A 16,683-nucleotide genomic window follows, 5' to 3' on the forward strand; every position below is an offset into this window, starting at 1 on the left:
TAGTAAAATGCACGGCAAATAAAATATTCTAAAAAAATGGTAAAACCCATTGCTAATTGAGTCGAATATCTTCAAATACGAATAAAAACGGAGGTGCCCTCAGAAGCAAATATTTTCCAAAGTGAGCTATTTTTATCAAGTGATAGCATCCATTTCGGTTTGAGGCCCGAACTTTAAGTGATTCTCTCTCAGCAGCTGTAATGTCAATATCAACCGTCCTGATATACGCTCAGCTTGCAAACACTGCTTCAATGTTGCATTTCACTGTTTTAGAGAGTTTATTTCAGTTTGAATGAGGGACACCTGCATCTCGGCGTCAGCCAACACTTTGTTCTTTTAGCTCAAGCTCCTTCGAAGATGCGGCGACACGCTTCCTTTCTCGTTCATTCTTCAGTTAGTCGGCCCTTTCTGTTTTCGCCCTTTCTAACTTCTCCTTCCACTGTGCATCGCCCCACGGACCATTTGTCGCATTCTTTTGGTCACTTGTACGCTGGCAACTCCTCAAGCCGATGACACGGCGTCAAAGACGATTCGTTGGGCAACCAGAGATTGTTCCTTCTGATTTTCGACAAGACAACCTTAGTTAACAGAAAATCCCCACTCTACAGACGCATTTCCGTGCGAAAGAGAGAGAATCATCTTGGCAAAACTGAGTAGTTCCCTGTCTGAACCACAGATGCCTGCCCAAAGGGTATCCAGCCGATCCGTGCTCCTGACACATTTTTTCAACGCTGCTTGCGCCGAGGCAAAGGAGCACACATGCTTGTAGGACCACATAGCCCGATCAGCTTCTGCTCCGGTCATCCATTGGTGTTCCTTCACAACTTCGAGTGCATCAGTGAAACGCCTTTCCCCAAGCTCGGGAATCGGCGCACACGCGGGATCCAGAGAGGACGATAGCCTCATCAGCTTAAATTTCAACGTCGACCTTTCCGTAATTTCTTTTTCGCAGTTCTTTATGAAAGCGACACAGTCCCTTCTGAACTCAAAGATAGCACAATCTAAGTTTTGGGGACTTTTGGAGCACATTCTTCGTAGCAAAGCCAAGGTCGATCTTGGGCATCGCAAGAATTTTCGCATGCTGGTCCATGTCAACCTTTATCAACTTCAACAGACTGTCCGCGGACATCATCTTTTCTTTCTTTACTATTCTACTCCTTAGTTATCACAGAAGATTTTCCAATGCTGTACCAAGAAATGGAAGCATAGGCAACTCCATCTGGAACTGAGCCAGGTACAGCTGCAATTCTTCCGCAATACAAAGCATAAAGGTTAGCTTTGCAGACAAAAGAGGATCGTGGATGAATGTTTCGACGACGCCGTAACTGGTGCTGGTTGGTCGCTTGTTCTCATTTCAACACGACTCAACGTACACCTTTAGCTAAGGCAGGACCTCAAGAGCCCTCCAAATTACACGAACATTTTCAAGCCACCGCACCGAGCAAAACTCCAAAGGGTAAATGTTGCTCCCGGTAATGCGTGCGTACTCAGCACGTTGGGCAGGTACGCATTTAAATAAATTGTACATGGCCTGGAGAAATCCCACGCGTTGCCACAGTGTTGCCGCGTGCCGGTTTTGAATGCGCCGTTCACTACATGAAGGCCACCGCTTCCAGCATCGAGAATTTCGCGGCCGTCATTGGATTCACACAGTTCTTGCTTGATCTCATGGAGAAAATTAATATTTACATTTGGCCCGTCCATTGATATCTGAAGAATTTTCGATCAAGAGTCTATCTGTGGCATTTTTAAATGCGGACACCGATTCCTCAGCTCACGTGCGCCCAAGAAAGCATGACGTCAGGTAGCGTGTTTTCACGCTTCTCTCTGCATCCGACCAAAAGCAAACCAACACGTCCGTTTGCTCTTTTTGTGCAACTTTGTTTAACGATTCGTCAAACACTAAGACGAGGTGGGAGGCTTGGCTGAATTCCGACACAAGGCTCTCTCTAAAGAAAAGTGCGAGGCCATAGACAATAGTATATCTCACCTTATCTTTGCCAAGCTGCACTTTCTTGGCAGTAGCTGATGATGGGAACATCAACGGGAACAGAGAAGCCGATGCCGTGGCAGCACAGAATGATGTGTACATCATAACAGCATTGAGACCCCACATCACCTCAGCATTTATCACTTCCGTGTCACTTTGAAAAATATCCTTTGCTGCACGCTCGGGTTGGACGTCCATAGCAGCGGTTGAAGCAGATGAAGGCGGCGCAGAACCTGACGCCACTGGCCCAGCTTTCATCACAACAGCGCGCGGCGGTTCATTTGCCGGCGGCAAAAGAATTGAAGCTACAGAGGGTGTCCTGGCTCCGTTTGCAGCAAATCGGTGCTTCTTACTTTCAGCATGACTTGTCACTGCTCTTCTTCCCATGTTGCTCAGTGAAAACTGCTTTCTGAATAGCGTACACTATGCCGTGTTCGCGTTATATTCAACGGGCCTAATCCAGGCTGCTAACTCGCAATGTTTCGGATTCGCCCAGTCCTGGACGTAAGTACACCTGGACGCACTCATACTTGTCATACCAAACAAAGCTTGCCTGCAGCACCACTACAGTAACTTAACCAAGTCGGGTCAGAACGGCGTCACTAAAAATAAAAAAATGTGACACAGTTCGTTACTTTGTATCTCTGCCACCGTCGGCAGATCGCGGCAGGGTTATGGCAGGGCACGAAGCTATAGTACCCCTCTGCTGTACCGCCTGTGTTCCGCGCGGGTTGAAGTTTGGAGAGAGCTGTCAGAATTTCCGGAAACCATTGACGAATCAACGGTCGACGAGTTTGTGAGTGCAGATGATGGTGTCATCACCCCGAGAGAGCCCAAAACGAAGACTACATTGCCAATATGGTACCAAGCACAAGTGAAAATGGGCACAATGAGAAAAGCAACGATGGTCCTTTGCGCACATTCTCCGAGGTGATCGGTGCACTCACACTAGTGCGGTGCTTCTGCGCAAATGTGGAAGGTTGCAGCCTCAAGCTGCTCCGACTCTAGACAATGTGGAGAAGTGCGTGCGTCATAGGTAGCGAAATCGCCAAAGCAAAAGATTAAAATTAATTAAATTATCGGGTGTTACGTGCCAAAACCACTTTCTGATTATGAGGCACGCCGTAGTGGAGGACTCCGGAAATTTAGACCACCTGTGGTTCTTTAACGTGCACCTAAATTTAAGTACACAGGTGTTTTCGCATTTCGCCCCCATCGAAATGCGGCCGCCATGGCTGGGATTCGACCCCGCGACCTCGTGCGCAGCAGCCCAACACCATAGCCACAATTGCCGAAGCAGAAGAAAACAAGGACTACAGTAAGAACTTCGTTAAACCGTACCCATTTAAAGAGTAGTTTCATTTTAAAAGTAGTAAAGTCCAATCCCTGACTAAGCAGCCATAGAACATAATGTTTCGTACCTGCATAAACCGTACAAGCTTAGTGGGTATGTACCGGTGAACATGCAGTGTTTCCACTTTTTGTTGAGCAATCATGGCAGTGCATTGTCCCCATCGGGCGGCCCGTCAGAACAAGCCTCAGAGATTGCAACAATTGCCTCCAAGTGCCATGTGCGTTTGCGCGTGAAGCCACATCAACATCAACCATCATTTTGGCATCGTGCAAGCAAGGACCCGTGTCATGCTGAACCTCAGATAAAAAACACCGGGTGCTCAGCATAGAAGAAAAATTGGACATAGTTTGTGCTATCGAACGTGGCACGAAGAAGTCGATGCTGGCACTCGACAGGGATCTACTGTCAAACTATAGTTCCTCGGCAGCGCTGCTGCGACTGGGAAAAGATGTCGGCTATAAGGTTAGATTTTTCGCCATTGTTGCCTCTGTTGCCTAGGTGTCGCCTAATGACAGTGATGAGGACGACAAGGAAAGCGACAGCATGAGCAATTCAGGCCCAACAGTGGCAGAAGCTGCACGTTACATCAGCCTCACGTATGCAATCGTCGCGACGGGATCAGCAACCCGCAATGAAAAAGGTGCCCCGCAACTTCTTCAGCGCTACTGTGCCCGTGCACGGAGAATATGCAACGCCAACGAGAAATATGCCGTGCGAGTGTTTGCCGAGAACAGGGGGCTGGCTGAAAAGCTGGCTCGCAGCTTCGGCAAGTTTGAGGCCGCTGTTGTCGCTACTAGGCCGCCGCGACATCAAACGAAACAGACTTTTGTCGTGCGAAACGAATAAATACTGTGTTTCTGCCCTTTCATCGTACTCTCTCCGAGTTTTGTTTTTGACAGGCAAGTGGACGGTCTCATGCTATTCAGTTAAGTACTACTGTTTAGTACGTACTTTTTCCGAGCTCCAGCCAACTACAGTTTAATGAGGTTCAACTGTACAATAATTTTCGCAATATTTTGTGCTGCTAGTGCGAGACACATCCCGGGCAATAGAGTTCCTGCACTGTAATAAGACAGCATGTTGTGACAGCGTCAAGAATGCCTTTGCTTGTAGATGCTGATGTGCTTTATGCTAGTTCAATGGAAGATATCATTGTTGGCATTGCGCCAAGAATGCTGCCGCTCATAAATGCCGACGCATTTTGAACTAGTCACACGAAATTGAAGGTACAGTCGAACCCACTTATAACAACATTCAAGTGCCACGAAAATTCCATTGTTTTAACCGGGTTATGTTAAAGAAAGTCAAAATGAGGGCTGGCGTCGCTGTTCCAAGAAAACTATAATGGCGGGGGTGCCAGTTCTCCTCCCCGCCACTTTCCTCCATCCAGCTTCTGATTGTGTTGACTCGTTTAACTGTTCAACTCTGCTTCCTGCGCGCTTCGGTCGTGTGTTAACAAGCCGCAGCTGTCAGCATTCAAGAATGGCAATGCTATAACATCAGAAAAGAGGGGTCACAGGTGGAAAATGACATACGAGCTCTGCCGAGGCATCGCTTTGGTGGCCCCAAAACGCGCCTTTTTAAAAATGCGGGAAGGTTGCCGCAGCAGCATCTCAGCTTGAGAAATCCAGAAGAAGCCCTGGGACGAGATCACCACTAGCATTTCGTCACATACTTCTCACTGGCTTGCACAAGAAAACTGCATATCTGTCAACCTTGCTTGCTTTATGCGAAGCTTGCCGACATCCTTCTCCAAGGCATCCAGGTGCTCCACGTAGTGAAGTGGAAGGTCCCTCGTGAAAACAAGCCCGTGAGGGACTGACTCATCCACAGGACCTCCCGCGGGGACAATGTTGGGGCAGCCTACCCTACCGTATCAGCGCTGCCGTTGTGGTCGTCACTGTAGCTATCCAGTGCAAGCACATTCGCAATGATCGCCTCATCAGTTAGAAGTACATTGTTTCCAAATCTACAGCAGTGTGCTTTCTTTTCATTGGCAACGTCGTGCATTTCCAATGATGAGCTGGTTGATCAGCCATCTTCCATTTCGGCGGCAAGCCAAACCAGGCTGAGAAACTACGTGGCCAGGAACAACTTCGACGCAATGAACAAGGACAAGCACAAGCAACTCAATCAGTTAACATAATTGCACAGGATGAGGGCCATAGAATAAAGAACCAACTGTGAGGGCCCAGCGAGCAATCTGGGAGCAGCACCGGCAGCGTTGTCAGCACAGTTGGCGCGATACGTTTGTGTTTCAGAGGATGGTGCGGTGCAGAGCTATAGGCACAGCCTATTTGTGTTCGGAGGGGTGGAAGTGTGACGGGAGAGTTGCACGCGAGGCTGGCGTGCATCTCATGGAGACGAGCGTGCGGCAACAGTTGGGGTGGCGGGCAATCATGCAGCGGCTCGCATTTCACTTTTTCTTTTCGAGGATTTCACATTCCATTACTTTCCACATGAACACCGAGCAGCCAGACTTCATCGTTCTAACCGATAATGCGGCATAGGGTAATTGTAGTAATCACGTTATTTCCCCAGAGGAAACATACCAAAGTTGACGGCGCAGCAGCTTTTCATTGTTATAACCGATATATTGTTAAAACTGGGGTCATTATAAGTGGGTTCAACTGTATCGCCGAAATTGACAATACAATACTGCATACTATTGGTCACTTGTGCAATAAAGTGACTTTATTTACAGACAAATCTGGTATTTTAGACTCCCAATTACTCAGATGTTATGATGGTTCCCATCGTGCCCCGAATTATCCGTCAGCAGCTGTAGAGGCAGTTTGAGGGAATCTTAAAGTCTCCTCGATTTGTCACCCATGACTGCACTGCTTTCAGCCTATGTGCATTGGTGTGTGAAGCATCCTGGGGCGTCCTAGGCAATCCGGGACAACAAATCAAAGACGCCCTCAATGTAGAGTAAGCCCTCGGATTGTTTCTTGACAATATAAAAATGAACACCACTGCAGGATGGTGTAGTGCTACACTGTCCCATTTTTGTGCATTTTGCTGTCTTACAAAACACAGTTGAATTCCGTTAATTAGACCAACGAGACCAACAAAACTGATCTAGTTATTCTGTGGACTGAATTAAACATGATGCAGAAAAAACGCCAAACACACTGCTGTTACGTTTCGCCTCCGACGTGCGGTATAGCCGGCGCGGATGCAACGGACGCCGGGGCTTCGTTCACAGCAGCGGACATTTTGGTCAGTTCAGCACTGCCCCAACGCCTCCTGCCAAGCGCGTCCAGGCATGTTTCAATGCCACGTGTCTTCGTGTGTGTGCGTGCGTGTGTGTGTGCATGTTGGTGCCCACGCTTGTCAAAGCGCAGCAGCCGGGGAGAGGAGCTCCCCAACTGTGAAGCGAGGAGGTCTGACCGATCGCCGGCCCGGCGGATACGTCACTTCTTGTCACAACGTGTCCGTGCGCCACCGTCATGTGCGCCTCTTCCGAGCCGTTCCTTCTTGCCCTCGACTCCGAGAGTATAAAACCAGCTGCCCCCGGATGCCAAGAGAGAAGCTTCGATTTATTTAGTCGAGTAACGTGGTCTCCCGTTTCTCCACTTCGGTCAACCTGACCGGCCGCTCTTTTGCGACGCTAGAATAAACAAGTTGTTCTGTTAGCAGTCGACTCATCCTTTGCCAGGACCTTCGGATGCTTCCAGCTGTGCCCCAGGCCGCCAGGCCAACGCTACCCTTGGGGCTTGCGACCCATTTGCAACACTGCTCATTCATGTGGGAGTATTTGCCAGATTGTAACACGCCCCCGAATTGAATGTGTGCCCGCATTTTAGGTGTTTATAAACTAGAACACTAACACAGAAATGACAATAAAGCTTCTAAAGAAAGTAGAAAACTAAAAAGCATCCTATTTTTTAGCTAGAAAAATGGTCAAGGATCTCATATGTGTTGCACAATCATGGCCAGTTTTTAAAGTCTGCTTTCCAACTTTCAACCGCGTAACACCACAAATTGTTTACTGTATACCGCATAGCACAACTGTATTATACGCCGTTTAAACCTTAGAGGGTCAATTTTTTTCGCCATATGCGACCACCCAGGGTTGATTTTTTATTACAATTCTTCTGATCGACATATTTCTAAAAAAATTTACTGTAATTTTTCTAGAGTAACTGTAAAGTGAGAAAAAAATATTTTGCATTGGTATATATGTACTGTTTATTCATGAATAACAACACTAAAAAGGGAAATAAACTTATAAGAATTAAAAATTTGATGTATTGTTATACAAATAGTTCAAGGCTTAGAAAATGCGCAGGCGAGAATATTTCGCAAGTGTCAAATGTTCCTGCTCTTCCACTAATATTTACGTCCATAGCATAATCGAACTGCGTAGGTGAGCGCGCTCAAGGAAACTGTGGTTGCATGCCCATCAAAAAAGCAAAACATGTGACAAACTTCCGCTAATCTTCATCTTATCGCCAACCAGAGGCAATTAGTTTTTGCGAGTCTCCAAAAAAAAAGAAAACGCATGCACTGCGGCACCCTTCCTATGCGCACCCCTGTGAGCACTAAACAAACAAGAAACAGGCGGTCACCCTTTGAGCGATTAGTAACGAGATAGCCATCAGTTTTGCGAGCACAAGAAGCAAAAACTGCCCGCGGAACAAAACCCTAACTGCCGTCCGCCTGCGCGCGCGCCAATGCGCGAGCGGTAGTATATAGAGACACCAGAACAAACTAGCTCTGAAACAAACCATGCAACGAAAACCGAGGAGGGGAAGCGCGAGAAAAAAATTCCTTGTATTCCCACATAGTGGCAGCACATGCCAGAAAAGAAAAAGTTAGGACATTGCCGGGCGTTTTAACGTACAGACGGCGCCGTAAATATACGGAATCGACCATTTTGCATTTGTTCGCAGCGCCGTATATTTACGTCATTGACCCTCAAAGGGTTAAAGTTGGCAAAGCCATAATACGACCATATTATACAGTAAAGCATACAAATGCTGCGAGTGCAGTTTTGGTTTTGTATCCAGGGGAGGTATTCTGCAAGAGTCCACCTAATGGACATGTCCATTTCGTCTGCTTTGGAAGTTCTGATTGGCTCCGCCAGTCTGCACATCCATGGCAGCGACCAATCAGCACTTCAGCAGGAGACGAATTAGAAATGTCCACTAGGTGGACTCTTACCGAATACCTCCCCTACCGCACTGTGCAGACAATTTTCTATCCAATTATTAAGGCAAAAAACAACATGCATTAGAATCAGGTAACTAGCGTAATCAGATATTGTGAGCTACCATTATTGCTTGAAAATCTTCCTAGGGCAGGCTGAAAACAGATGTTTTCGACGGGAGACAAGGCTTGTTCAACACATTCACTGTCCCCTAATAAGCTTCACTAGTACATGCTGCCACTTAAGGGGACACTATTGGGGTCTTCATAAGGGTCAGGCACGTGCATGCTGACTGATCAAGTTCAACCAATCCCGGTCAAGCCCAATCAATCCAGTCAATAACAAGTCTGGGCCCATAGAAATGCATAGGCGCCGGCAGGGACCCTCTTGTGAGGATCCAATTACCTGGCATTCAATTAACAGAAATCAACTGTTACAATGAGCTTGGCTCCCCACTATTTTGTGACTGAGATCACTAGTCACAATGCTCACCCCTATACAGGTCAATACCGTAAGACATTGTTACTATGAATACCACATCAATGAACCTTTCAGATCAACAAACTTTTCAGGTCAATGACCTTTTCAGATCAAGGAACTTTTCAGAAATCCCTTGCTGACCGCTTAAAGTTTCAATGTAAAAATATTTTAGCACTACGAACTTCAGAATACTGGAATTTTTCAGGATAACTATAGTCATTCAGATTCAGTATTCAGAAGTCTGGTGATTCTTAGATTTCTGCGTTTCTTTCATGGCAGCCACAACAGTAGGCTAGCAGGCGATGAGACACAGGAAGCGGGCACCAGGGCGCGTGGGTCCGGAATACCTGAGACAGCCCTGAGGGATAAAAACGCATGAAGGGACTTCTGTTCTTCTATTGTAGAAGCGACAACTCATCAGGTTTTGAGAGTACATGCACCGCTCAGACACATCACCTAGAAATAGAGGCACGTCTCTTCCTTCTGCACTTCTTTCTGCAGACGTACGTGCAAAGAAATGTAACCTCTGTGATCGCGGGGAGCCCCGCAGTTGCACGGTGTCATTTACACAGGTTTACGCTTTGGAATAGTTTAGATGTCTGCCTCGAGCGAGACAGCTGCAATGCCCACCCATTGCAAGGAATGTAAAAACAAACAAAGAAGCACTGCATTTTAGAGCTTCTTCTTTGTCAGTGGTTTTCTCAGTGTCAGCGTCGTTTGCATTCAGACTCTTACTTTACGGTGCTTCAGTGGGGTGTTGCCAGGCAGCGGAATCTATAGAAAATAGCAACAGTGCAGGCCAAGAGCCACCAGTAACGTTTTCAGGGCTAGCTCATAGAGCGACTACTGACGAATTGATGGGTTGATGGGTAGAATGGTTAATTTTAGGGCTTCCACTATAACGACCTTTCAGAATAACTAACAATTTGCCACGGTTTCTAAAAGTTTATTATATCGAGATTTCACTGTATTTTGTGCATACCTAATTGCAGTAAAGGGCATTGTTCCAAAACATTATCCATCCTTGAATGCACTCAACAAAGATGCAAAATGAGAAATGAAGTCGATGAATTTGTTTCATACTGTGCTGTTCTGGAAGAACACCACAGATCGTCAGCATTCAAGGCACGTCACGGGAATCGTCATGAGTTTTACATAAAGTATGGCTCAATTATGGACGGCCCACATGGAAAGTTTAGATGCCTTCTTGTTCTTGAATCCTACGCTGTGTGCTTATCTAGCTGCTTAAAGTCATGGATATGAAAAATTACAGCTGAGCTATATAGATTAGGCACGCACACAGGCTTCCTCACTATTTTGGCCCTGGAAAGGCAATGAGACATGCTCCTTTGTTGCTATAGCAGCTCATTGTCTGAATGCGTGCTCAAAATAACGTCAACACAGTTGTCATTCTATGATCTTGTTTCCTTCTGGAACACCCTATAGGATGAATCAACCTAATCATGATGCACTCGAAGCAACATTCCCAAGGGGGATTGAATAAAGAAAACAACCCTGGAGAGCTTACTCCTACCTCTATGGTCATTGTGCTCCGATGGATAGCTCTCATGGTCATAGAGAAATGGGTGGTAGCGCAGCTGTCCTTCTACCACTCGTGTGCCATCCACAGTTGCTTTGAAGTCAAACCGGTCTGAGGTGCTGCGGATTAGCAGTGTCTCAGAATCCGTATCAATGTCTCGTAGGTTGGCCACCTTGTGCTGCCCACTCTTCATGATCAAGCTCACCTGAAATCAGTTCAGAATAGATGTTCTAAGAAAAACTACTCCTTAAACCAAACCACCATTTCCCAACAGAAAATTGCCGATACCACATTGAACACTTGATCGGCAACAACAGACAAAAAAACAGCAACAGTCCCAACTGCAGTCTGCAGCAGGCTTTTATGGTCAGAATTGGTTGATGGTCAAATTTGTCTCTACTAGAAAAAACCCTTTTTTACATCTGGGTTAAAGAACAGCTGGAAACCAGGCTCTCACAAAACCCTTGTTGGCTTACACAAACCCTATACTTTCACATTGTGCATGGGCAAAGTACATCTTACAAGCCTTACTTTTTCCGCACACCCCTCAAACATAACATTCAAGTCTCGAGAACAACAGCGACACCTCAGGCAGCTGACTGTTGATTCATGATCGTTAATACAAAATCACTTTTCCGTCTGGCTTATCAAAAGCGCAAAATGAAAGCAGCTTTCTGCAATGCCTCAGTCTGAGAAATGTGAGCGGTGCAGATCGTAAGTGGCATTCAGCTAATATAGTCATTGAGTGTCACACTTTGAAATGTCACACTATGACAGGTAGTGGAAACGTGACAAAGCAGTATGGTGTCATTACTTTCAAAGCACTTTCAGAAATGCACGTTTACTGCACAGCCTCTTCACTTAATTCATTCAAGGTTGTTGTTCCCCTTCCTCCCTCCTCCTCACCCCCCACCCCAACGAAGAATGAGAAATGCAGAATATGGTTACCTCAATGTCGATGTGCCGGTATGGAGATGGTGCACGGCCGCTAGCCTCATCAGGGGCAACATTTCCACTTGGACCATGCAAGTAGTAGTGATAGATATGCCTGTAAAAAATAAAAACTATTGAAAATGTTGAGCAAAGCCAGAAAACTGTCTGACAATACCGCATCTGCAATGTAGGCCCCATGCTCTTCAAAAGCTCTCTCCAAGCTAGGTTAGGGAGCCTAGCTTTGAGGTTTCAAAGGTTTTTACATAGTATTTTCTTTATTTGTTACATTGAAGAGGAAAGGAGGGAGGGGGCTGTAGCGTGTTGCGAAAGCTCCAAAATGAAGTTGCGTGACCCCCCTCCAAGCTCAATGAATTCCCATCAATCGGTGCACGAGTGCGAGTCCATGACTCCTTACAGTGATGAAAACAAGCTGCCCTCATCTTGCCACAACAAACACCTGTGAGCAGGCATCTTCAGCCATCACTTGTGCAAAAAAACCGTAAACACCCATAGAAAATTTGAACCAAAATAAATACAAAAAGGGCAAAAAAATACTTTATCAGCAAACGACGCATATCACAAAGTTTACCGTACTTAAATAATACAGAGGTGGGAATGCCCAAAGACATCTTGTAGCATATTTAGGAGCAGATATACAGTCGAACCAACTTATAACGATACTGGTTTTAACAATATATAGGTTATAACAATGAAAAGCTGCTACGCCGCTAACTTTTTTATGTTTCCTATGGGAAAAATAACCCACTCACTACAATGTTTCCATGCCGCATTTTCGGTTATAACGATGAAGCTGGCTGCTGAGTATCCGTGCCGAAAGGTAAAGGAATACGAAATCCTTGAAAACAAAAAACAAAAAGTGATATGCGAGCCGCTGCATGATTGCCCGCCACCCCAACTTCTGCCCCGTACTTCTGTCCCTGAGAGATGCACGCCAGTCGCGCACATCTCTCCCGTAACCCTTCCACCCTTCCGAATACGAATAGGCTGCGCCTTAGCTTTGTGCCACACCACCATCCGAAACATGAACGGACTATACCAACAGCAGTGACAACGCTGCTCCCAGATGGCTCGCTGGGCCTATGGATGGGCCCTCATCCCGTGCAATTATGCTAACGCATTAAGTCGCTCGTGCTTGTCCTTGTTCATTGCGTCGAAGTTGTTCCTGGCCACGTAGTTTCTCAGCCTGGTTTGGCTTGCTGCCGAAATGGAAGATGGCTGATCAACCAGCTCATCATCGGCAATGCACGACGTTGCTGATGAAAAGAAAGCACACTGCTGTAGATTTGGAAACAATGTGCTTCTAACTGATGAGGCGATCATCGCGAACGTGCTTGCACTGGATAGCGACAGTGATGACCACAACGGCAGCGCTGATGCGGTAGGGCAGGCTGCCCCAACATTCTCCCCGCGGGAGGTCCTGTGGATGAGTCAGTCCCTCACGGGCTTGTTTTCACCAAGGACCTTCCACTTCACTACGTGGAGCACCTGGATGCCTTGGAGAAGGATGTCGGCAAGCTTCACATAAAAAGCAAGCAAGGTTGACGGTTATGCAGTTTTCTCGTGCAAGCCAGTGAGAAGTATGTGACGAAATGCTAGTGATAATCTCGTCCCAGTGCTTCTTCTGGATTTCTCAAGCTGAGATGCTGCTGCGGATACCTTCCCGCATTTTTTAAAAGGCGCAGTTTGGGGCCACCAAAGCGATGCCTTGGCAAAGCTCGTATGTCATTTGCCACCTGTGACCCCTCTTTTCTGATGTTATAGCAGTGCCATTCTTGAATGCCAACAGCTGCGGCTTGTTAACACGCGACCGAAGCGCCCAGGAAGCAGAGTTGAACAGTTAAACAAGTCAACACAATCAGAAGTTGGATGTAGGAAAGTGGCGGGGAGGAGAACTGGCTTCCCCACCATTATAGTTTTCTCAGAACAGCTGTGGCATACACCATTTTTATTTTTTATTTTTTTCATGCAACCTGGTTATAACAATCATCCGTTATAAAAATGTAATTTTCGTGGCACTTGAATATTGTTCTAAGTGGGTTCCACTGTAATTTCATTCTGGAGCAGATTGTAGCAGTTAAATTCAAACTCTGGAGCAGTTTGTAGAGAGCGTATTTTATTATTGGAGGTTTCTCGAGCATCCAAATTCTAAATTAGATTATTACTATAATTAAGTGGGGTAACAGTAACATAACCTTGCATTCTGAAGCATTAGAGGAGCTGAAGAGCAGCCGAATTCTTGTATCAAGTGCTGTCGAAGTGGCTGGAAGTCTTTTCCAACAGTTTTGAAGAATCTAGGATTAATGAACACCAGTGTTTTATTCAAATACATTTCTAGGTAATGTGACAAAACTGACTAGCTCAAATCAAGATTCTGCAGATGACTGACCTCACCTTGCCACTCGCTAGACTCACTGGAAGCACTTAGACATCTGTAGCTTACATTGAATAATTGGGTGTAAGCCTCCTGAAAAAGATGAAGGGAGCACCATTCGTCCTCTCTTGGGCTCTCATTTTCAGACTCCCCTCACCACTTGCGTTCTCAGTTTGCCCTTTTTGATCGCGGCAAATGCGCTTCGCATGCGATCAACGTAGTATCCAGATTCATGGTCGCCGCAATCATGGGACTGCAATCGCAATCATGAGCGAATGTGATGGCGCCAGCACAAATCAAAACGAATAACCAGAAAAATAAAAGGCGAGGCCAGCAGTACATGGGTTTCCGCAGAAACGGCGCTAGCACAACCCCTTGACTAATTGGGAGGCACGGATAAGCTGCAGAGCTCCTCAGTCGCCGGCAATATTGCTACCTTTATATTTTTGAGGGGGCTTAATTCGGTGTCGCTGTTCGCACCCACTGGCACCAAAAATATTAAAGTTACACATCCTGCAAAACCAACACAATGCCCTGCACCAAATCGGCAATCTGTCACTGGTGCCTGCCAAAGCCAAAGCTGCAAAGATGTTCTGCATGGTGCAGGTTTTGTTTTCCGCTTTCGACACAATTTGGCAGAGCAATTTGCTTGAGAATTGAAATGGTGCAATTGGCTAAGGATTCCCACCCGATAGTAAAGTGGAATCTAGATAATTCCAACTCAGAAAGGTCCAAAATTTGTTTGAATTAAACGAAGTACAAATTAAAGGATGCTGATTGAATGGAGTACTTACGTGCAGCGCATGTGCACTGAGCTTACACAAGTGACTAGTTTTGAATGTGTGGCTTCATGGTAGTGCGGCACATGCTGGCGTGAAGATACACCTTTGGACAAAATTTTCACTGCTATGAAGCCACACCTCAAGGCAAAACTCACATGTAACCCGCACCATGATTTTACTGTTAAATATTAAAAGTTATATGTTTTTCACCAAAATATGGTATGTGCAATGGGTGACTGCGTGAGTTCGCACTGCTGAAAGCATGGTCGGCAGCACGGTCTGTTCAAATTTACCATCACAAATACTTAAGGCCCAATCACCCCAGACACTAGAGGAGGTTGTGTGACCATTTGTGACTGGCAACCAAAAAGCAACTGAAGGCGACCGATGCTCACACCGGCAAGCTCAGCTGAGCGCGGCCTGCAAGTCGCAATCCCGGAGATTATAATTCTCAGAGAGAACTCTAGGAATCTACACAATTCACGTAGAGACCATAGTTTGCGCGCATCTCGCTGGTTTCGCGTTCCAGCAACAGTCATGCATTTAGATTCGAGCGAAGAGGAACCCATTGTCACCGTGCTGATGTGATCTGCTGTGGTGTCAGCTGCGGCAGTGCGGAAGCCTAAAAAAAAAGCGACACTGGGCCTCTTCCGATTTTCGGAGTTCTGGCAACCCGCTGGCAGCCAGATGGCAGCCAGCTAGTTCCACCTCTAGTTCCGGTTCTGATAGGAAATCACGTGGGCTGGGATCCCAAGACAAACCGAACCTGCCCGAAGTTTGCAAAATCGACCGTCGGGACAGCGGGCCGAATGTAAACATGCTACCAGCATGGCAGCGCCCGGCGAGGCCGGCGCCCGCTCGGCGTAGTTGGCCCATTTATGCGTTGCCAGCTTGAAAATATATAGTTGCATTCAGGGATACGATCACTTTCGCGTGAGTCGGCGCAGGACGCGCACTGGGCCAACCTCACCTTGCGCAGCGCAACAGATGGCCAGCGACGCGGCGCATGACAAGACGCGAGATCGCGCGTAAATGATTGTATACTCGAAAACAATATCTCGAGGATCCCTGCTCGCAGCGATCACATCGCCCACTGGCGACATTGATGAGTAGGCGTTGTGTCATCACAAGACATGAAAAAGCAGGTTATCGGGTACGTCTCATGCGCATAAAATTTCGTGCCGACCTGCTTGGGCTTCGATTTCAGAAAGTTTGTTGTGGCTGATTATCCTTCTCATTTTGATCCTAAGACACTGGGGACGCGGCTGGTGCATGAAAATGCATGCCGCCTGTAACCAGCGAAACGTTTATTGGTCGCGATCATGAAAGCAATAAGCCAATGTACGTGTGTCTAATGTACCGAGTGCAATCAGTGCATTCTTAGATCAACAGCCTGCAGTCGAACACATATCGGCTTCGAGCAGCCACCTAAGCATACGACGGAGAGACGGAGCGAACGCGGGCTAGCTGCAAAGTCTTCGCTAACTGCAGAAAAATGAGATATATACGTACGCCATATATGTGAAAAGGAAGGCCACCAGAGAAAGACGAACCCAAAATGTACCGCAATGTGTGAATAAGCGTCTACAACTTGCGTGCAACACGATGCAGATAACATGCACGCAAGAGAGCGCAGCGCGCTGACCACCACCGCGAAGGAGCCTCTGCAGGACACACACACACATACACACACGAAAGCTTCAAACGGTTCACCACTGCTCGTATCACACCGCTTCGCAATGCGGAACGGAGCGTAAGCACCTAAAAAGATAACACTAGAAGTAAGGAAATCCGAAGATGACCGTAGGCAGTTGGCTGAGCGAGGTAAATTTAGGTCCTCAAGCACCCGCGTTGCAATCTGTGAAGTCCCCGCAAAGATGGCGGCGAGCGCCCATCGCCTCTTTTAGTCATCTGTAGCCAGAGAACTTCCAGAGAGCATCATCACCATCAGCCTGGTTATGCCCACTGCAGGGCAAAGGCCTCTCCCATACTTCTCCAAGTACCCCGGTCATGTACTAATTGTGGCCATGTTGTCCCTGCAAACTTCTTAATCTCAT

The 16,683-nt window shown here is 46.8% G+C and overlaps 1 protein-coding gene across 2 annotated transcripts in view; it reads right to left on the reverse strand.

The window, feature by feature from the left end:
* The window catches only part of LOC126521661 (structural maintenance of chromosomes flexible hinge domain-containing protein 1-like), a 383,191-nt gene that overhangs the window by 294,182 nt on the left and 72,326 nt on the right, over positions 1–16,683 (reverse strand). For both annotated transcript variants that reach the window (XM_055065801.2, XM_050170378.3), the window contains exons 10-11: positions 11,468–11,567; positions 10,514–10,724 (exon numbers count right to left, since the gene is read on the reverse strand). In XM_055065801.2, coding sequence (XP_054921776.1) covers positions 10,514–10,724; positions 11,468–11,567 — 311 coding nt within the window. The remainder of the gene's footprint in view (positions 1–10,513; positions 10,725–11,467; positions 11,568–16,683) is intronic.

Source organism: Dermacentor andersoni, chromosome 6 (genome assembly GCF_023375885.2).
Source record: "Dermacentor andersoni chromosome 6, qqDerAnde1_hic_scaffold, whole genome shotgun sequence".
Lineage (NCBI taxonomy): Eukaryota > Metazoa > Arthropoda > Arachnida > Ixodida > Ixodidae > Dermacentor > Dermacentor andersoni.